The sequence below is a fragment of the Hippopotamus amphibius genome, chromosome 7 (assembly GCF_030028045.1).
Source record: "Hippopotamus amphibius kiboko isolate mHipAmp2 chromosome 7, mHipAmp2.hap2, whole genome shotgun sequence".
NCBI lineage: Eukaryota > Metazoa > Chordata > Mammalia > Artiodactyla > Hippopotamidae > Hippopotamus > Hippopotamus amphibius.
In genome coordinates this window covers 113454420-113478017 of record NC_080192.1, presented here as the reverse complement: position 1 = coordinate 113478017, position 23598 = coordinate 113454420, and the positions used below count along the sequence as shown (strand labels likewise).

At 38.3% G+C, this 23598-nt stretch overlaps 1 protein-coding gene across 1 annotated transcript in view; it reads left to right on the top strand.

Annotated features, from left to right (window-relative positions):
* Nucleotides 1-23598, top strand: part of PLEKHH2 (pleckstrin homology, MyTH4 and FERM domain containing H2) — a 104493-nt gene that overhangs the window by 79955 nt on the left and 940 nt on the right. The window contains exons 22-30 of the mRNA XM_057743217.1: nt 406-503; nt 1885-2062; nt 2985-3140; nt 4999-5096; nt 11283-11424; nt 16454-16599; nt 17638-17767; nt 18551-18637; nt 22619-22756. Coding sequence (XP_057599200.1) covers nt 406-503; nt 1885-2062; nt 2985-3140; nt 4999-5096; nt 11283-11424; nt 16454-16599; nt 17638-17767; nt 18551-18637; nt 22619-22756 — 1173 coding nt within the window. The remainder of the gene's footprint in view (nt 1-405; nt 504-1884; nt 2063-2984; nt 3141-4998; nt 5097-11282; nt 11425-16453; nt 16600-17637; nt 17768-18550; nt 18638-22618; nt 22757-23598) is intronic.

Sequence of the window (23598 nt, the reverse complement as noted above, 5' to 3'; positions counted from 1 at the left end):
TAAATGCTTTTTTACTATTTTTCAATCTGCCCTTTCTCAGTGCCATTACTTAGATTTCAGCAAATGAGTTAATACATAAATGCACAAAAAGGAACAATTTCCCTAATCTTTGGGTGTGATGTCAAAAAGGACTACCATATATTGTGCTCCGGTACCTCAATTGTAGACAACAATGTACACAACTAGATGGATTATGGTTCTGACCCAATATGAAGCTTTAATATTTTTATGTATTATAAATGCTCTAAGCAGGTAATGTATATATGGAAGAAGCAAAAACATTTTGGGGTCAAGAAAGACTGTCATCATCCCTTTACTCTCACAGCCTCTGTCAGTCACACTCTCCCTGACTTGGATCTCTGACAACCACGTGGTGTCTAACCTGTGATGCTTCTCTTTGCCCAGGGCTGGCAGCTCTTGGCGCTCTGTGTTGGGCTCTTCCTTCCCCATCATCCTTTCCTGTGGCTCCTCAGGCTCCACCTAAAGAGGAACGCAGATTCCAGGTATGCAGAATTGTGGCCAGCTGAACCATTTATGTGGCCTTTCTGTGTCTACAATAAATCATAGGTATTTAGTAACCTGCCAGGTACATTTGTGGAAGACTGTATGAAACAAATGTTGGTACAGGAAGCCTTTGGTTATCATTTATGTGGAGGTGGGAAAATATTTCCTTTGTTATGTTAAATTGCTTATGGAAGATTGCAGTAAAAGCTTGAAAAACTGACAAAGAATATTTTAAATGAAAAGTCTGTGTGCATTTCAAGTATGAATGTCTTATCATTAGTGTGTGTTCATTCAATAAAAGCAACTATTTTGTTTCCTTATTTTTCCTATTACTGTTTTCTTCACATCGAATTCTTTTATGTAGAAGACTTCTCTGATGGTCTTCCCACCTTTTATAATTGTATACATTTGAATTACTTCAGAATTTTTACTCCTTTGAAAAAGACTTTTAAAATTCAGCTGTCAGAATGGCTTTCTTACAGTGGGACCCAGGGCACCCAGCCAAGGGTTATCAGGATCATTTTGTCCAAGAGGTTCATATTAGGATTTTTTAAATAGACCCTGGGACTCAAACAAGCAAACAAACAATGAAACAGAAAGCAACTTGAAAGCAGTAGGAAAATATCCTCCAGCTCATAATATATTTTGGATACTCTGTCATCAAGGTCATGTGATTTCAATTGCAGTCACTGAGGACCACGCCATCCCCCCTCAAACAAAGGTGACATTTTAAAGTCTACCTAGAAGGCACTTGAATACAAATATATTTAGAGACATTATCAATCTGCTTTTATAAACAATAAAAATTATATATAAAAATGAGGGCAAATAAGATCTCTGTCCAGCTTTTACTGGATTTATTCACTCTAGCGGTTTCGTTTAATGCTTAGCATTTTTTAGGAAGTGCATGTTTTGTAAAGAAGGAAAATATATTTTTGTTTTTGTTTGAAGATATTTTCTTACCTTGCTTAGCAAGAATGGCATTAACCTCTATGTTCTTCAAAAGATAACTCTCCTTATCGTGCACTTCTTAAGTTATCCTGTACTAGTCTTTATACAGTTACTTTCTGTATTAATATAATCACTATATATTGACCATATAATATCTGGTAATTTTAAATTTATTTTGTGACTATAATAATACAATAACAATGAAGATTGTTTTGTGGGGAAGTCTAGTTTAGTCAGTGGCAAAAGTAAAGACACTAGCATTTGAGAAAAGTGACAGCAATTAATATCACTCAAAAAGAAAAATTACTATCAACATTAGCATAATACATTGTAATAGTGTACACCAAGGAAAGCTTTCTTAATGGTTGAATATATACAAAAGGTTGTCTTAATTAAATTTTTTCTTAGGCTTTAAGTTTTGTATTATAGGACAGAATTTGGAAAATATGCCATTTACTGTCAGCGATGTGTAGAAAGAACACAGCAGAATGGAGATCGAGAAGCAAGACCCTCAAGAATGGAAATTCTTTCCACCCTTCTTCGAAACCCGTATCATCATTCTTTGCCCTTCAGTATCCCCGTGCACTTCATGAATGGGATATATCAGGTAGATTAGACTTTCTATCCAATGAAGACATGCTTAGTCTAGAATCCTATGTGTAACCTCTGTGGAACTGGGAAGTGAGACCGTCTCTCTACTTCTGTCAGCACCTTGCGGTGATAGACGTGCAAATGTATTAGATCTTCTGTCAGGACAGCTGAGTTTTGAAAGTTTCGCTGAAAAGGATTCACACTAAAAAAATCCATATTGAACCATATAAGGGAGGATTTTCACTACCATTATAATTCTGATGGAGAAAAACAAAAATACTTTGGTTGCAGCCTTTCCCCATCAGTGTACCAGCTAGGTGAGGAAATAATTACTAAGACAAGGCGTGTACAGATTTAGTCTCTTTAAAGCCTCCAGATCTGAGGAATTATCTGGGAAAAGTGTCTAAGCCCTCCCAACTCAGATCTAAATGCTTGCTTATTAACTGAAGCAAACATGTTGCAAAGCTAGCAATTAGTCTTTGTAGCTCTAAGCCTTTTATCACGAAATTCAGATACTTAACTGCATATTAAAGAAACAAACATTAAACGCTTAAAAATGTTCATTTGTTTAAGTGTATTTCTTGTTTATATTTTTTTCCCTTTGCTTAAAGATTACATATTGTAATGTAGTTCTTGGTTTGCTTCTAATGGGCAGGCATAATATCTCTGCAAAATGTTTATAACTGTCAAATATTCTTTCTATTTTGAATTCATGTCTGTTGGCTAAGGCCAAGATTTCTGAATTCTTACATCAAGCTAATGGTTAAGATGACATTAACTTTCTCCAGTGGAGCTTTGAAAAAAATAAGTTAAAGCACTTACATAAATATATGTTATCATTAAGCATGCATCAAGTATGTCCTGTTTCTTCCCTGAAATCTAAGTTTGAAATATGTGTACCTTTTTATTAAGAGAACAACTTTGTTATTTCTGTTTAGGTAGTTGGATTTGATGCATCCACCACAGTGGAAGAATTTTTGAATACTTTGAACCAGGATACAGGGATGAGGAAGCCAGCACAGTCTGGATTTGCATTGTTCACAGATGATCCTTCTGGCAGGGATTTAGAGCATTGTCTTCAAGGAAACATCAAGGTAAAACCAACTCCTTTTAAGGAGGCAGACCCAGCAAACAGCAAAGAAGCTACTCTGCTATTTGCAAAAAGTTTAGCTCAGGAATTTTCCAAAAATTTAAACAATCTGATCTTCATAATAAAAAAATATTACAGGACTTTGTTGAAGCCATAGAATTCTTAATACTGTCTGCACACACACAGGCTCAATGTTAAAGAGAGGAAGAGGATTAACAATAGTAATAATACCCTAAATGTCAGGGTAAAAAGAGTGGAGGTATGGAAGCTCTAATAAAATGGCTTTCCATTTTATTCATTCACTCAGCAGTATTCATTGAACTATTTATTGTGTTCCAGGAGCTGGTCCAGATCCTGCAGGGAATATAAACAAGGACCAGAAATAGTCCCTGCACACAGCGAACTTCTGATTTGCTTAGGGAAGAGTAGCCTTATACACTGATAACCTTAAATCTGAAAGTGACAAATATTTTAAGAGCAGGGTAAACATTCCACAAAGGGAGACGTTAAATTCAGATTGGAAACGAGGGAAGAGCTCAACTGGACTTTGAGGGATTGGTAGAAAATGGACCTGTGGAAATAAAGAAGAGATTCCGGACATAAGGAAAATCACAAGCAAAGACAGAGAATCGAGAGATTCTTTTAAAATGTTTTCTGGGTCATAGTAAAATAACTTTAACAAAGTTTCCACCTAGCAATGGCAACAATTAAAAATGTAAAATGTAGAAGCATAAGAAACCTTAGAGAAATAACCCACTTATTTTGAAAATGAGGAAACTGAGGCCCAAAGTGAAAAATGATTTATGACAAATCAAACAGCTAGAACCAGGTCTGGACCCTCTTACTTGATGTGGTCCTTGGTTGCTCTTGGGAATAAGTACTTGTTACAGAGTAAAGGTATTTCTCTGATTTGGAGATTAAAGAATTGGGGCAAAGCAAAGGATGCGCCACGAGTTTAGAGCATGTGAAACATCAGTACTTTCGTCTAACTCCCAAAGCCAAGCTCCACTTACAGAACGATCTGCTAGGTCTCCGTGGGGTTCCACAGAATATGTTAAAGCTCACACTTAGTTCCTTAGGAGTATGGTCAGAAGACAGGATTTCCACACCACTCCACCCCACCCCTGCCTATTTCTTCAGCTGAATTTTGAGACATCTAGATAAATGAATGTCTTTTTCTTCTCAGCTCTGAGTATATCCAGTTCAGACCAACAATTCCAAATGTAAATTTTTGAGACAGACATTCCTTGAGCACTATTAAAAATTAGTCAAGGACATAAGCTAGTATTTTTGGTTGACTTGAGCTGAGTAAATATTAGGGGCTTTGGTGAATAACTGGTTACCTCATAATTTTGAAAACTTTTATGTATAATTCTACAAATGACCAGTTTTTTAAAAAACAAACAAGCAAACACATTTATTTGGTTCCTGAAGAATTTTTGTTCTTTCCCAATCAAAGAATCTTAACATTATATTTCAGATTTTTGTGGTATAACGTCAGTTATTCCAATCTTTATAAACTTAGAAAGTGGAAAAATTGCTTCTTCAGTGACTAAATCATGAAAAAATTCCTGGAATCTTCTTGTTTCCAGTCTCATGCAATCCTTCATTAAGATTCCTTTTTGAGTAAAAAATTCATGGCCATAGTCCAAAGTTAATGTGTGTCCAAAAGGATAAGAGGATGAAAGAGTGATTTATAATTAAATCCTAAACTCAAAGCTGCAGAATCTTAAAACAGAAAGCTTCAGTCCATTTGGTTTGATCACATTAATTGAAAAATTCCAGTCTATAGACATGCGTGTCTTCAAAAAATACCCAATGTGAAAAATATTATGAACCTCTATTTTCCACTTCCCTTCTAGATTTGTGACATTATCTCTAAATGGGAACAGGCTTCCAAAGAACAGCAACCTGGGAAATGGGAAGGTACGAGAACTGTTCGTCTCACTTATAAAAACAGGTGTGTAATACCATCGCCAAGTGCCAGAGTAGGAGGATACATTTATGTTCAAATCATGCACCTACAATTTAGTTTCCTATTGAATAGCCTTAAAAGTTATATTTATTTATATGTTTGTTTTCCTGTAAATGGTAACTCTATTTCTGTAGGAAGAGGAAGAAACTGTCGCATGAAATTTTTTCTCTAATTCTAGTCTTTTAATGTCATGAATAATTATACTTGATAAAAATGTGCATTTGGACAAAGGTTAGAAGAAAACTGTAAGAAGAAATAGCTGCTCTCTTAGGGTAGTTGATACAATTTTTCACTTTCAAAATTTCCTTTAACATTATTATTACAATTTTTCATAAGACTGAATACTCAAATACCCGACTGCAGATCTGTGGTAAGAAATATTTGTTTACCCAAGTCTTTTAGAAGCAGTGTATTCAGATCCATTCGTTCTTACTCTTTCATATTCTCTCTTCCTCTGTATTTATTGAGCTTCAACTATAAGCCTGGCACTTAGCTAGATGCTCTGGATAAAATGATAATAAAAAACAGACACAATCCCTGATTGTTTGGAATTTTGCAGGCTAGTGAGGAAGACGGTTGCTAATTTTACAACTGTAATGAGTATATAATAGCACATTAAGTTCTCTGAGAGAAAAGAGCATGGTTCTGTGAGAGCACATAAGAAGAATCCTGACCTAGCCTGGAGACTTTGGGAGGCTTCTTTAAAGAATTGATGCTTATGCCAAGGTCAGAAGGGGGCTGAGAGTGGAAACATTGAAGTGGGTAGAAAAGGATGTTCAAAGCCTGTAGAGGAAAGCTGCACAGTGTTTCAGGACCTGGGAAAAAGCCAGCGGGGCTGGAGCACTCACTTTCTCAGCAGATACAATTGTAATAGACTTTGGCATATGGTCAGGCCAGGTTTTCTTTCTCTTTTTTTTTTAATAGCTTCTTTTTTCCATGTATTAGCAGAAGGTGGTATTTAATAAAGTGTTCACTGACCAGGTCATATTAACTGTACAACAACAACAACAACCAAAACCCCCCAAAAACGTATATTTCCTTGTTTTATTTGACTCTTATACCCCATAAAGTAAGGAATCTAAAATATCAGACCAAGAGCCTGGCAGAATTATTGGTATAGTTTTGACTTCTTTCAGAAGCCTACTTTTGGAATATGTTCATAGATCTGAAATTGGGATATGAGCAGTAAAGTTACCATATAACATAAAGAATGTAACAGCCTTTGATCCAGTTCAGGATCTCTTTTTCTGATCATTTATCCCACAGAAATACCCACATAAGTGGGCAAGAGTATTCCAGTGTTTTTTTGTAACAGTGAAAAATAAGTGTGTTAGAGGGAACTTATCTTTATAATAGGGGAGTGAGTTAAATAAGTATTGTGCATTCATATTGTGGACTACTCCCATACACTCAGCCACTAAACACTCACCACTGTTTGAACAGACTCCTTTGATCTGAATAGATGGTGGTTGTGAGCCACTAGAGCTTCTCTGGTCAGGGGTTCATGAGCTGAGGTGATTCGTGGGAGTTCTCGGTAACGAGGAGGCGACCGTTAAGCTTTGGTACTTTAAGATTTTAAAATCTTGTATTCCTAGAGATAAGCGGGATTACTTTGATAATAGGAATCTAATAGGCTCTACTTCCAGAGGAACCCGTTTCCACTGATGGCAGTCTTCATTTGTGGTCCTTCGGTGACTGGCAAGAACAGCAGCTGGAAGACGTGGACCTTCCAGATGATTGTTTTAGTTTTGTGATCGCTGGAGCAGTGGTTCTCAAAGTGTCGGCAGCTTCAGTAGCACATGGAAACACGTTGAAATGCAAATTATTTGGGCCCGACTTCTGACCTACTAAGTCAGAATCTCTGGGGATAAGGCCCAGGCGTCTGTGTTTTAACAAATCTCCAGGTGATTCTTGCTCTTGCTAAATTTTGAGAAGCACTGATCCAGAGGTCTGTGTTGCTGCATGTGTCTTTTGTGGAGGGAAGCCAGCTCCTGGACTGAGCTGCCACGTATCTTTTTGTAGAAGAGGTTCATTTGGTTTTGTTGGCACTAAGTGGAATTACGTCCATGTCTAAGACTATAACTAAGACTACTCATAAGCACAGCTTGTGAATGCTGAATACATACTGATTTTGACTATGCTGGCCACAGTTGGAACCAAAATTAAATGGACGAAATGGAGAAAAGTGGTCTGAAAGACACACAAGAATAATGTGCCAAGTCTAGCAAACACCACCAGGAAGGACAAAGAGTCCTGGGTAACACAATGCCTTGTTAACAACAGCAGCAAAAAGCTTTATGACAATATCTTTGACATCAGAGAAAAAGCAACTCAATCATGAAGTTTAATTTTTAACGGAAGTCTGACATGGCTGGATAGCCTCAGCCATGAGAAAGTGCTGTTTCTAAATGGTCGTGCTTTGCACATGTGTATAAACAGCTTAGGCAATGAGCCCTCATTTCCAGTGACACACTTAGGAGGGAAGCTGGCTGTGGCCTGTCATCAGCCCCGGACTTGACTCTTGCTCTGTGGAGCAGCACTGCAACAAGCAAAACTAAAGCACCAGCTCTCTTTATCACGGAGTTTTTGTTCATATTTAGTAAGTTATGGAATGTCAATTATTTAGATTTAGGGGTTAAAGATCTAATTAATAGGTTTTGAACTTGTTCTCATAGCAAACCATTTGGTAACTAACGTTTAAATTCTATTTATATTTAAGCCACTTATTTAATTTGCTTTCTGACTATCTATTTGAAATTGCAAAATCAAAGCACGTTTGTAAGAAAACAAAACTGGCAAAGGTCTTTTCCTCCAGAGAACAACTCTCCTTTCTCCCCTCTTTGAAACAAAAGATTATTTTCAGTGATACTTTGTTGCTATATTTTCTGAGGCGTAGTATAACATTCCCATCTCTGCCACCTTTAGCTGACTGTAAGAGCACCTATATCCATTGGATCCTAAGCCAAGAAACCTCTTAACAGGTCACCTAGTTTACCCCATTTCTTCCAGCTTGTTCACACCAGAAAAAAAAAAATCCAGTATGAAGAGATTCTTGTGCTTCTACAGACCTCTGGAGAAGACTCTTCATCATCCTAATAGTAATAATAATAACTAGCACCAGTATTTACTGAGCACTTAGCACATGCCAGGCCCTCCCCGTGCTGAGCCGTTCACATGCATCATCTCATTTAATCCTAACAACACCTCTAGGTAGGTGTTATCATTATCTCCATCTTTTTTTTTTTTTTTTTTTTTGGCACACGGGCTTAGTTGCTCCGCGGCAATGTGGGATCTTCCTGGAGCTGGGATCAAACCCGTGACCTCTGCATTGGCAGGCGGATTCTTAACCACTGCGCCACCTAGGAAGCCCTTATCTCCATCTTATAAATGAGGAAACAAGCTTTAGAGAGTTACCTCCTTTACTCAAGGCTACAGAAGGGATTTTTCAGGGGTTTTTTGGCAAATAATTTCCATATTTAACAATTCTCACCACCATTCATTTATCCATTCATGCTGTAAACATCTGTCCAGTGTCTGCCAGTGACAGGCCTTGCTGAAGCCCTAGAGATTCAAAGGTGAATAGAATTTTCCTACCCTCTAGAAATCTTACAGTTTACAGGGAGAGACAGACATGAATTCTTACCAATGTGATTAATGCTGTAACAGGGACAGTACAGCAGAGTAGTGAAGAACATGGGCTCTGAAGAGAAACTCCTGGGTTAGAATCCTGGCTCCCCCACTCACTCTGTGGCCTTGAGCAAGTCACTCACCATCTCTGTGCCTCAGGTACCCTCTACATGAAGTGGAGATGAAAACAGTACCTACCTTTAGGGTTGCCTGAGGGACTAAATGTTGGCAGATGTGAAGCACTTGGATCAGGGCCTGCCACATAGTAGATGCCCAGGTGATATTCATTCTTACTGTGAATATAGCGTGTCTGTGTACAAGCTGTTGTGGGAACAGAGAGGAAGCCTCCGCAGAGGGGTGACTTGTGAGCACAGCACCTTGAGGTGGTAGCCATGGAGGCCGGAGGAGAACAGGGAAGAGGGGGTGGTCACAGTTGCAGATTTCCTAGTGGTATCAGCAGACCGTGGTGGACAGAGGAATGAAGGAAGGTAAATGGAGAGTGAAGGCAGGCTGCTTCCTCAATAAGTTTACATGATGATGAGAAAGGCAACAGTAGGAAATAAATGCTCTGAGGACTGAAATATGGAGCCGGTGGGAGGCGAGCAAAAGGATTACCCAGAAGTGCTGAGAGCTCTGCTGCATTTGGAGCAGTGTGTGTTTGCGGATACTGGTCCACATAGTAATGTGATTTCCATCCCACGGTATTCAGCTTCCTGAATGTCAAGTGAGTGGGTAGGCATTTGGGAATGCCCCTGCCATCCAACGTGTGCCCTCCCTGCTGTGACGGAAGCCCCCTTTCTCTGCTTCAGGCCCCATTAGAATTGGGGAGCAGCTGGAAGCTGGTCATATTGGGAGAAACTCAGATCATGTTCCCCAGTGCCTTTCCTATTCAAGATCCGTGGATTCGATTTTCTGACTTCTTCATCACTTTTGTGACTCTTTAGTTCCTCTCCTCATTCTCTCCAAATCCCTATATAGCTGTTAGAGTCCAAACTGTTCCATTAGGGGCTTGAGCCTATGATTCCTACAGGTGGTGTTCCTATATGTGTGTCTGGAATTGTTTTTCTTTTTTGTGCCTGTAGTGCTTCATTTTCCTTCCCAGGTGCAGTCTTATTGGCATGCCAGAAATGATAGAAAATGCACTTTGGCTCTTCTTGCCTGTAGCTACTTGAACATTTCGTTCTTTCTTCCCCTCCTAGCTGTATTACCAATTCAGACTTTTACTAAGAACCTTCCAGTGGTAACACTTAGCTAAATAAACCGAGTGCATTATAGTGATGAATAAGACATAGTTCTTAACTTCAAGTGGAGAAAATAAGCTAAGTACAAAAACGTTCACATGCCAGAAAGGGAGGGCTTTCCTATTAAACTTTATTCTCTTTGTTTTATATCCCTTTTCTAACATCATTTTGAACTTAGAATCTATTTCTATTGCCCAGCCATATTCTCCTACCAGTTAATAATTTGCCATCATGCAGTCACAGATAATTATTTTTTCAAGAAACCACTCTGAATGATGGCCCAGGCCAGTGATTCTTAAGCTGGCGTGAACGGAAAGCATTATCAGAACGATGGGGAGGAAGAGCTTTTCAAAGTACACTCCCATGCTTCCCTCAAGACTCTGACCTGCTGCCCTCTCATTCCGTGCTATTTGAGAGAATTAATACAAGAGATTCCATAACTGATGACAGTGTGTCCTGTCCCTCAAGTGGATGAGGGGGGAAAAGGCTGGAAATCCAGTTATAGCTAATTGAGCACACACTTAACAAATGCCAGATCTAACTCTCTGTTTTCCTGCCACTGTGCGGTCACGACAATATTAAGGTGTGTCCTGGTGTTTCTTACCCACCGCACTGGCACAGCATTTAGCGTCACATACAGTGCTCCATGCCAGCTCTGCAGCCTGGAGTCAGAGCCCCAGAAACCTCACATACAAAGAGACAGCACAGTAATTAAATACAGAGGGTCACTGAATTGACAAAGACCTAGGCAAACAAGTCTCATGTCATGTTTCAACAAGTAATAATGATAATATGTAAACTATTTTTGAGACCCTAACGCTGTTTATCAGAATATAGCAAAAAAAAGTCAAAACACTTAAATGTGCAAATATTATCTTTTAGATTCCCAGAGAAAACTGCCCCACTTGACCATTTGATGTTGATTTTGAATTGAAACCTTCATTTCCTATTCCCTGGTGCATCCAAGGTGTTTAGGAAAGATCAAGAGTGTTTTGAAAACTGGGTTTATACAGCCTACTGGTGTCTGAGGTCCTTCCTCAGTAATTCTTAAGGTATTAAGGTATTTCAGAGCATAAATATAGCACAGAAGCACCTCTCAACATCAACTTCAAAGCAGTTTTTCCTCAGTTTGCTGATAAATGTTATAAATAATAGAAATACAGATCATTAACAGTAATGGTCTGAGTTTGTATCACTGAGAGAACTGTTGTTAGAACAACCCCATATCAGTCCTCTGAATTTCTCTTTACTTTCTTCCTTTGTAAGTATATCATTTAATGAAAAATTTCCTCTTTTTTTACAGACTGTATTTCTCAATGCAAGCTCGTGGAGAAACTGATAGAGAAAAGTTGCTGTTAATGTATCAGACAAATGATCAAATAGTAAATGGACTTTTTCCTCTGAACAGGGACCTGGCATTAGAAATGGCAGCTCTTTTAGCTCAGGTAACTTCCATGTTATATAGAGCGATATTTTGTAAAGATAAAGTACTAATTTCTCCACTGAATTAAATGTAGCAAAACAGTATACCTTTCATAATTCTTTAAATTCAATTTGCTGTGATTAACACCTTAAAAATTACAGGCATTATAATTACAGCTTGACTCCCATTGCTGACAGTTGCAGTGATGTAGAATGAGACAATATTTCATAAAAGGAACCTAGTTTCTTTATTCTCTTGAAAGTATCCCACTAGGCTTTGCATTTAGTAAGGGAGTTTGAGTGTCGAGCTTTGGGGTTGCAGATGCCATGCTGAAATCATTCAGTAATCTAACAGGATCACTCTTTTAAAAAGCTAAAGCACTTTCTTTTGTTTACCTATTATGTCAATTAAGTTCAGATGACTATAAACCACACACACATGCAAATTAATAACAACAATCAAAATAGCAGTGTTATTTGTCTTTCACATAGAAGGTGTTGGGGCGCAGGGCAGTCTGCTGCCAAATATACCTCAGTGGCATATTGATTATTTTGAATTAAAGTTACTTGAGGAACAGCTGGTGAAAAAAAAAAACAAATATATATTTTAAAAAACACTCTGACATCTCTCTTTTCCCCTAAAAGCAGGAAATAAATCTCCCATGTGAAAGCATCCTCCCTCTACCAGGAGGATAGAAAGCATCCTTGTCAACAGAGTTAGGGAATTCAAGGCTAAGAAAGCTGCATAAACAAACTTTGTTAGTTCTTCACTAGTCTGCTACCCCAAGCACAAGCCCCTTTGTTTTGTTAAATCTTCATAAATAATTGTTTCTTTGTCTAAAAATGATATATAAACAGCCTGCTTTGGTCATTTCAGGGGTCTCATTTCTATGAGTCCTCTGTGCATTCTATTGGTTTTTTCCTCATGTTAATCTGTCTTGTGTCAATTTAATTATTAGACCAGCTAAAAGAACTCTTGGGAGGGTGGAGGAGAGGGAATCTGCCCCTCCCCAGTGAGAAATAGGCATGGTGGTGCCTCTACAGTCATTAGGAGCGTGGGCTTTATCCTGCCCTCCATTCTGCTGTCATCTTCATGGTCCTGGAAATCTGCCAGAGCTCCAGCCATTACATCAGTGTTCCAGGCAGCAGAATGGAGGAAGGGCTGAAGAAGGGCATGCTATCCTGCTTTTGAGAAACTTCCCAACAGTCACACAGAACAATTCTATTTATGCTTCTCTGGTCAAAACTTAAGTCACATGACCTTGCCAATCTACAAGAGAGACTGGAGAATGCGGTCTTAGCTGGGCAGCAATGAGCCCAGCTAAGTTCAAGGTTTTTATTACTCAGAGAGAAGGAGAGAATGGTCGTTAGTGGCAGCCCACAGTCTGTACCCCTCCTGAGTCTTTGCACAGGTTCATTAAGGGAAAATGATGTGTCGTTGGCTTTGATTCCGCAGGGTTTTCAGTCTTCTCACTCTACATACCATCCCAGGACATGTTAATTATTCTCTTAATTTTATCTACCGCCTATGCTGATGATTCCCAAATCTTTTCTCTCCAGCTCATATTTCTTTCATGGGCTCCTTAAATTCAAAGTATCAGGAACTAATCATCTTCCCTTCTCTTCCTTCACATTTTGCATCTTCATTGCCTCCGTTCAGTCCACCAAGCAAGCTTCAGATCCAGGAATCATCACCCTCCCTCTCTCCCTTCCCCGCCAGCCGCCACACCCTGCCCATTTTAACTCTGTTCCCTCCTCTCCATGCTGATCACCATTGCTATGGTTCAGAGCATCATCACATCCTGCCTGCTCTCCTGCATCAGGTTTCTAACTCATGTGTTTTTCTCTGGTCTGGTCCCCCACACACTTTTATCCTTCATGCAGAATCTAGAGAGATTGTTCCAGTTACCTACTACTGCATAACAAATGACTCCAAGACTCAGCCCAAAATAACAATTTGGGCAGGGATGTATAAGGGCAGCTTATCTCTGCTTCATACGGCATCAGCTGCCATAGCTTGTAGACTGGTTGTGACTCTATAGCTGAGAGCTGGAATCATCTGAAGGCTCATTCACACATCTGCTGGCTGACGCTGGCTGTTACCTGGAACTTCTGCTGGGGAACGTCAGCCGGGAGACCTACGCGTGGCCTCTTAAAGCGGCTGCTTGTGCATTCTCACAGAATGGTAGTTGGGTGGCAGAAGCAGTGTCCCGGAAGAGACAAGATGTGGAAGCTGCCATTTTCTTAAGATCTGGGCCTAGAAATCATGCCGTGGTGGTTTGTCAGGCAGCACTAATACACAGTAACTGGAATGGAGATACAGCAGAAATGTGAATCTAGCTATGTCATTCCCTTGTTTACACAGAGGGACTGTCATGATCTAAACTCTGCCTGCCTCTTCAGCCTCATCTCTTAATAGTCTCCACCTGGAACTTTACAGTCCTGAGCTGCGTATAATTCACTTACTCTTACCTCTTAAACTTTGTTTGTCTCCTCTGCTTGGAACCCTCCACTCCCATGCCTCCACCTGTTAACTTCACCTTATCCTTTCATTTTCATCTTAGGATCACTCATTCCAGGAAAGCCTTCTTGAATTCTGCCTGGATGGGTGAAATGTTCCTCGTGGGGTTTTTGTAATGCCCTGCACGTATCTGTTACTGTCCTGACCCCAGTAGTTTATCATTCCTTATTTGTTTCTGCTTTGCACCACTGACGACGGCCTTGCTGAGAGCAAGGGCTCTCCCTGTTCGTCACTACTAGTGCAGTGCCGTGCACACAGTCCATTCTCTGTAAGTGTTATTGGATGCATGACTAGTTGATAATTCAGTTTACTTTCATAACCATTTCATGGTCATCCAGACTTTAAAGCATTTAGTGCTGCCCTGTGTGTTCCCTTTTTGCAAGTGATAAAAAGCTGAAGAAAGGAGAACTAGGTCACATTTTTTCTTGGTGATAGGATTAGGAATGATTTCCTATCACATGACATTCTAGGCTCTGGTTCTCTAAAGGCACAGACGCTCTCTTAAAATCGCTCTTATTTTTGGTAAAATTTAAATTCATCTTCTTACTTAACTTTTAATTGTGTGGGGAAAGCTTCTCCAAGAAAAATTATCATATCCTTTGGAGATACATACCTCTAATATTTTTAGATGAATTTTTGGAAGGGGTAGAAAGGTAAAACCGTACACCTAGAAGATTCTGAGCACATTACTAACTAAAAAGTATAATTTCTCCATCTACAAAAGGAAAATTAAATAATACCTCTGGTCTCTTCCTCAGAATAGTTTTTGTGAAGATAAATGAAATATGCTAAGAAAATCTGAGCTCTGTAGAAGAAAAAAGTTACTTCTATTGTAGATTTGAGTATCTGTAGGTCCTTGTTGATGTTCTCTGTCAGGAAATTCTTGGGGCTGATGTTCTGATTGCTGTACATGGTGTCTGGTAAGGTGCCGTGTTGATGTGTGGCATATTGGGGAAAATGTAAGTTGATTCTCCAGACATTTGGAGTTGATTCTCCAAACATCTCTTGTGCTGATTCTGTGCCACACAGTATGCCAAGAGCCAGAGAGGGAGACCCTGAGCATGAAGATCCCACTGCAGGGTTCCCTAACAGCCAAGGTTGCCTTAAGTGGCCTGCTATGCGTGTAACTATCGTTTGTCCAACTGCCATATCCTTGGAGGTTAAATCCTGGTCTAAGTGTTCACAGCTAGCTGTGCCGAGTACGGCCTGGTGATAGGTGGGGACAAAGAAAAGCTTGCTATAGGGGAATGATTTCGGTGTATTTGAAGAGCAGATGGACAACTTTTATTTGGCGTGAGGAAATCAGGATGATAACCTGATTAAATAGGAGATGGGGCTAAAAAAGCTGAACAGCAAAGCCACGCCAAGAAGCCATCAAGTAAGAGACTAGGTCAAGGAACCTAGAAAGTCATAATAGACTGTAAGGGCAAAGCTCAGTTGAGGAATTTAGACAGTAGCTGGGCAGATTAAGAACTAGATAATGGAAATCACAGGGGTCAGAATCTCCGAGGCCAGTTGTGCTAATAGCTTACCTGGAGGCAGAGGGCCCTTTTGAGATGGAGGGCCCCTCTGCATCTGCTTGCTGGGGAGTGCTGTAGGTAAGGATGTGGGTGTTTGTTATGTCCACCACCCCATCTCACTTACGGAGCCCTCTTTGGTACTCTGTACAAAGCATTTAACGCATTATCGCAAGTATCTATTGATTCTTCAGTCTCCCCTACTAGACAGTAAACTCTTTGAGGATAGAAACTGTGTTCAACCTTTTTCTTTCTCATATAAATTAGCACAGTGCCTGACATATAACGGGGACTCAGTATAGGTTTGGATGAATGAATGGGTGGGAGAGTGGATTGAGAGATGGATGGATGGGTGGTTGGATGGATTGGTAGAGGATGGCATCTGTGTAGCCTGTTAATGGAAATAAAGACTGAACATTCATTCAGGGGAAAAGGGGAATGAAGGGCTTTATTTCCAGAAATAACAGGATAATAGATTGAGGGGATGAATAAAGTAACATTTATGGAGAAAATCTAGGAAGAAAGTGATGAGAACATAGTACTTGCTCCCATTATTTTCAGAAGAGACCCTTCAAAAAGTCCAAGTAATACTTTTTAAAGATTTTTCATAGCTTTATAACTTTTTAATTTTTTATTTCTAACTGCTATTTTGCCTTATTATTATCAACCAAAATGGTACCTTAAAAATGAAAAATTATCTGGTGCTGTTACAGGCAATAGTGGAGTAAGTGGCCTTTAGCAAATCCTACCAGATATTAACTGAGGGTGATTAATGTACAAATGAAACTGGAATGCTTAAATTATAGATTTTTTTCATAATTAGACTTCAAAGGAAATTGAGATTTAAACAATAGTATTTGTATATGATTATAAATTCCATAATCACACAATCATGACAAAGCAATTTGTATATTGTATGTTATAAAGAATGTTTAGAAAAAAATAAAACTAATGTTCTTTCTTAAAATTCTTCTTTAATATCCTGTATTTTCTCTCTTTTGGGTTTCCGCTCAGGTGGAGATTGGAGATTTTGAGAGACCTTTTTCCACTCCAGCAGGGCATGTTACTAATCAGTGCAAAGCGAATCAAACTCTAAAACAAGTCATAGAGAAATTTTATCCGAAAAGGTATAGAGATGACTCTTCTGAAGAACAGTTAAGGTAAAAGAACTGTTTGTAACTCTTGAAAGGGCAGAGGCACACTAGTTTTTCAGTGATATTTTTCTATTCAAATTTTAAAGGTGAAAAAAATTTTGCGTAACAATTTTCGCAAGACTTTTTAAATACTGTTTAATACCAAGAGGTTATAGTTCTTTTTATTTAAGATGTGCCTAGAAACTCTAGTATCTAGATTTAAACTTTTTTTTAATGAGAAAAAAATCTACCTTAATTTAGAAGAGTTACTTTTCATTTGCTCTTATTCATTCTTGTCCAAATTAGTCTTGCTAATAAATAAAAGGAAAAAATTGGCCAATAATATGTTTAATTTTATTGTTTACCAAAAACAGTTTATCTCTTAGGGTATTCCACTATAAACAAATTGGAATAAAAATAAACTATCTTCTTACCCAAGATTTTTTAATATAAAATTTTTAATTAAACTGAACTAATCTGGAGTTTTGATTTTTGAGAACATATAAAGAAAAGCTGTAGATTCAAAAATAGAGGCAAATCCAATTCACCATGTTTTTTTCCAAAATAGAAACATTCGAGAACAGTCTTTGGTTTACGTAGAATAGGTGGTTGCGTTCGTGATTTTACTTAAGAAGTTTCCCCTGCATCCAGCATCTCTCCAAGCCAGAATTGGTAGCACCTAAAATTCCACTGTTGGGGATTCATTCTTCAGTCTCAACGTCTTGTACTTTTCTTAAAAATGAAAGTTAATTCCCAGGAGAAATTACCTTTTAAACTAATTTATGCGAAGGTTTGATGTTAGCTTATCAGATTTTAAAAATTTACCTGAAGGGGTGAGGAGCAGGGAACCTAGGTCATGCTGAGAGCAGTAACAGCACGAGAATTTGGTGAAAGGAATGTACAAAAAAGGACAAGGGGTGGACAGTGGTAAGATGGGAGTCACAAAACCACAGTTTCCCCTAGGTGGTGCCTAGGATTTGCTCAAGGAGAGCTTTATCTTGGGAGGATGATACACTGTTTATGTTTTTTTCTTTTGTGTTCTTGTTTTTGTTTTCTTTTTTTTAGGCAGCTTTGCCAGCGACTGTCAACCAGATGGATGGCCCTCCGGGGACACAGTGCTGCTGATTGTGTGCGAATTTATTTGACAGTAGCCAGGAAGTGGCCATTCTTTGGCGCCAAGTTGTTTCTTGCAAAAGTAAGAAAGAATTGGGGGGGGGGGGGGCGGTGCTATTCAGGTCAGTAAAATATAAAATGATAACAGTAACCCCAGGTTTAGTATATTTGGCTTTTTAAAAGAAAATAAGGACATTTCCAACAATTTAAAGAAAACCATGAAGGGACACTAAGGAAAGGGCAGGAAAGCCATCAGCATCTCTGTCTTTTCCCCTCTGCTCCACTCCCCCCTACCACAAATCATTTCTTACAACTCAGTAGGCTTAATCATCAGACTGAAGACAACAGCCAAACTCTGCTTTCTTCTCCTTATTCATTCATCCATTACTCGTTCACTCATTTGCTTAATTATTTAGTATTTATGAATTCTGGTTAACAAACATTGAGCTAAGCTCTAAACCATGTATGTAAGCCCATGGTTTCAGATAGCTTGTACTCACACTTCCAGGAGCTCACAACTAGTACTGCAGTAGGTCTGGAAGCAACTACTGTGTGGAGAATATGGTTAAGAGTGACATGAACAGAGTGCTGCAGGAACGCGGAAGAAGAAGAGATGAAAGCTGCTAGGGGTTAGATAAAGTGGCCTGTCCAAATGCACATGTTAATGAATGCCAGATTTGGGTCTCAAACCCAGGTCTCCTAATTCACTGCTCTTTACATTATACCACACTGCCTACTCCCCCAGTGAGGTTCTTAATAATAAGATATTATTGTTGTTGCAAATGTTGCATTGCATTTAGACTGAAAAATATTTCTGTAATTTTGCTTAGCATTTATTATATAGTGTATTTTCACCTCTTCATAGCCCATAACTGCATCATCCATTGGAAGTACTTTCATGTGGCTGGCTATACATGAGGATGGTTTAAGCATCTTAGAATACAACTCCATGGTAAGATTAAATCCATAAGTTTTGCATTGAGTCAACTATTTCCATTGCTCAGTGTACTGTAAACAGAAGGTGATGATATCTTTTTTAAAAAATATATTCATTTATTTATTGGTTGTGTTGGGTCTTTGTTGCTGGGCACGGGCTTTTCTCTAGTTGTGGTGAGCTGGGGCTACTCTTCGTTGAAGTCAGGTGTGCTGACTTCACTTGTTGCAGAGCACCAGCTCTAGGCACTTGGGCTTCAGTAGTTGCAGCATGAAGACTCAGTAGTTGTGGCTCGAGGGCTCTAGAACACAGGCTCAGTACTTGTGGCACACGGGTTTAGTTGCTCCACAGCATGTGGGATCTTCCTGGACCAGGGATCAAATCCGTGTCCCCTGCATTGGCAGGCAGATTCTTAACTACTGTGCCACCCAGGAAGTCCCTAGCAGGTAATGTTATCTTAATCTGATTTTTCTCATACAAAGAAAACACTCTTCTTAATACTATATAATGAATAGTCATTTTACAAATATAACTATGATTACAACTTAATCTTTTAAATCAAGATTAGACAGGTTATATGAGGGAGAGTCAAAAATTATCCGTATTCTGGCTGTAGAACTCATTTTAATTAACTTTTAGAAAAGACAACTACATCATTTTTTGACATAATCTCCTTGCTTTTCAATACACTTTGTCCATCTGTCAACAGTTTTCATATTCCTTCATTAAAAAATGTTTTAGGCTGAGCTGAGAGTCACAAATGCACTGCTGTCTTCACTTCTTCATCAGAAGTGAAACTTCGTTCTGGTAGGGCTGCTTTCAGGGGACCAAACAGGTGAAAGTCTGATGGAGCAAGATCAGGACTATAGGGAGGATGCTTTAACACCTCAACAAAGTAATCCACAACAGACTTAGGTTTCATAAAGTTTGTGCGAGATGGGTACCAAAATAACTCACGGAAAAGCATGAACAGAAGCGTTTGGAAATCTGCAAACAAAATTTGGACTGATACTCTAAGGAAGATGAAAGTTTCTTAAAGAGAATTATTACTGGTGGTGAGACATGAATTCATCACTACAAACCTGAGAGTAAATGGCAGAGTATGGAATGGAAACATCCTCAATCACCAACCAAGAAAAAGTTCAAAAATCAACCATCAGCTGGAAAATTGATGCTTACAGTTTTCTGGGATTCTCAAGGGCCACTATTGGAACATTATCAGGAAAAAGATTCAACAATCATCGGTGCTCATTACAGTGAGATGCTTATTGAACAGCCAAAGCCTGAACTTTGGATTAAATGCAGAGGACTGCTATCCAAGGGCATTGTGATCTTACATAACAGTGCATGTCCACACACTTCTGCCCACACTGTCGACACTCTGCAAAAACTTTGTTTTGAGGTGTTAAATCATCCTCCCTATAGTCCTGATCTTGCTCCATCAGACTTTCACCTGTTTGGTCCCCTGAAAGCAGCCCTACCAGGATGAAGATTCATTTCTGATGAAGTGAAGACAGCGGTAAGTTCATGGCTCTCAGCTCAGCCTAAAACATTTTTTAATGAGGGAATACAAAACCTTATTGACAGATGGACAAAGTGTATTGAAAAGCAAGGAGATTATGTCAAAAAATGATGTAGTTGTCTTTTCTAAAAGTTAATTAAAATGAATTCTACAGCCAGAATATGGATAATTTTTGACTCACCCTCATATATTGTGTATGAGAAAAATATTAAGATACCATGACTAAATTGCAGTCATTGTTGTATTTGTAAAATGACCATTTATAGTGTTTGGAAGATTGCTTCCTGTGTAGAATGAAACTCTTGAAGATAACATTAAGGTAGAAACCTTAGTTACCAAAGTTTTAAGTTCACTTTCACTAAGGCTTCTATAACAATTTTTGTAATTTCCCATAATATCATTTGCCAGTTCACTTGTACACATACAGTATCTTAGAGCTTTTTACACGATATTTATTTATTTATTATTTATTTATTTATTTTCTGCATTGGGTCTTAGTTGCGGCACTTGGGATCTTTTGTTGAGGTGTGCAGGCTCTTTGTTGCTGCACTCCGGCTTCTCTCTAGTTGTGGCAGGCGAGTATTCTCTTCTCTAGTTGTGGCGCACAGGCTCCAGAGCATGTGGGCTCTGTAGTTTGCAGCACACGGGCTCTCTAGCTGAGACGCGCAAGCACTGTAGTTGAGGCACACAGGTTTAGTTGCCCCGAGGCATATGGGATCTTAGTTCCCTGATCAGGGATGGAACCCACATAACCTGCATTGGAAGGCAGATTCTTTACCACTGGACTACCAGGGAAGTCCCCTACATGATTAGGTATAAAGTCAAACTCTGATTTCTATTTATTTATCTGAAATTTACTTTATTTCCTGCCCTATTTTATATGTATCAGAGTACTCTTAAAAATTTTGTTCTTTTTTTTTTTTAACCTGGTGGGCAGGGATTGCTAAATTCACCTGGTAGGTGTCGTGGCATTTCCTACTTCTTACTTCCTACGTGGCTATAGTCAGGATCACTGAGAATTTTTTGGAAATGAGACTATCCTTTAGTGTTATAGTAACTGTTTCTCCTTATAATTGCTGAAAAACTTTTTGAAGGCATTTATATTTCCTGAATGCCTTTTAGTTCGTAAGTAGATAATCTGAATATAGATTGTAAAATCAGTGACTTAAAGTCAACCAAAATCGTACACCAATATTGAGTTACTTTAGCTAAGTAAAGCAGTTCCTTGATCCTGAGAGATGGACATGCAGGCCAGGAGGTAGACGCTGCTGGCCTGCAGCACTGGAGGCGTTCAGCGCTGGGATGGTCTTTCTGCTCAGAGTCTTGCAAGCTAATCATCAGATATGCAGATTCCTTTCCTTTTACACTGTACATCTCTGACTTATACTTTTTAAACTGTTTTAGTAACACACTGGGAAAAAACGTTTGCTGCATGTTGTGACAAAGGATTGGTATCCTTTACGAACGTGGATGTCTTATTGAACAGTTAAGGAAATGATAAACAAACCAGTGGACAAATGGACCGAGGCAATCAACAGGAGAAATACTGATGTTCAATAAATGTAGTTTTAAATGTTAATCTCGCCATTAATCAACTAAATTCAGTTTAAAACAGTGAGATTCTACTTTTCACCAATCGGATTGTCAAAGCCTCAAAAGAATGATGATATGTTAGCAAGACTGCAGTGCTGGGAACGTGAATGGGTGTACCTTTCTGAGTTTTAAACAGTCTCAAAATTGGCCTTACTTTTTTGAGATGGCAGTTTCAGCTGTTGAGGTTGATAACCGAAGAAATAATTAGGCCATGTGTACTATAAACTATGTCCCAAAATATTCATTGGAGTATTGTTTAAGATACTAACAAATTTTAAAAAATTAAATATTCTTCAATAGGGCATTGGTTAAATAATGTCTGTAAGTGTCTATCAAATCTAAATAAATGTCTATAAAATCATTTAAAATGTTATACAAGTATATTTCTTGTCATGGAACAATGTTCATAACATGTTGTTAAGTTAAAAAAAAGCAGAATGTTAAAAAGAAGTAGTATGCATGATACTGTTTATGGTTAAATACATCACAATCTGTCTATCGGGGTGAACGATACGGATTTGTCAATATTTGGCCTTTTTTTTTACCTTAAAAACTGTCAGTTTCATATGGTTCAAACATGATAGATAGATAGATAGATGATAGATAGATAGATAGATAGATAGATAGATAGATAGATAGATAGACAGATAGAATCTTAAAGGACAAATGCAGTGTAAATGCTGTGTAAATGCTATGTAAATAATTGCTGGTGCACAGCAAATTCAAGTTTTGCTTTTTGGAACTTTATGGAATTTTTGAAAAATATTTTCCATCTGCAGTTGGTTGATTATATCAGCATTTTAATGGAGATATATGTTATTAATCATCTCTCATCTGTCTTTGAAAGTAAAGTGTATAACATTTACTTTTTCTTCTCTTTGAAGAGGTTAATAGTCAGCTATGTGTACAAGAGTCTGATGACCTTTGGAGGTTATCAAGATGATTTTATGATAGTCATTAACAATGCACATTCAAAGGACAAACCAACAGAGAAATTGCTTTTTGCCATGGCAAAACCCAAGGTGAGTAGAAGCCTTTATGCTAGCTTTTTTATGCTAGTTTTTTTTCATACTAAAACACTTATTGTGCAAAGACTAAGTTCCTGATGGGAAAACAGACTCTACTTATAATCAAACAACTATAGGTCCAAATTCTGGCTCACTTCATCTTTCTAAGCCTTGGTTTCTTCATCTAAAAAAAATGGTATGATGCTACTTTTTTTTTTCTTTCTGGAATAAGAATTAAATGAAGGAATTGTAAAGTATTGGGTTGGCCAAAAAGTTTGTTCGGCGTTTTCCCATACCATCTTATGAACTTTTTGGCCAACCCAATATTTAACCCAGTGCCTGGTATACAGAAAGTTCAAAATAAGTGGCCCTGGCGTAAGTTGTTATTATCAGGTACTATACACATTAGCTTATTTACTTGGAGTAATTCATTTTATGGACTCATTAATGAGAAGAATGAGGTTTTAAAATTAAGACATACTTGTTTCTTTACTATTTTCAGCAAACTATGTAGTTTTAATGTCTCAAAGTAAAAGCAATACATAAAAGGGCTGCATTCAAACATGTAATTCCGATTTTAGGAAAAAGAATGAGAAATTAACTTTTCTAAAACTTTGTCTTAAAATTGTCAACTAAAAGAGACTACTTTCTTAGAATTTGAAGCTTTAAAAATGCATATATGTTTCTTGATTAAATCTATACTTAAGTGAAGGCAGATAGTAAGTGCAGAAGATCATGGCACACTCAGTGTTTTCGTTTGAACAGTTGATAAAATATACTGAATTTCTTTACGATAACTGACAGAATTGTACTACTATCATATTTTCTAACATTGCCACTAGAATTTCTTTTTTTTT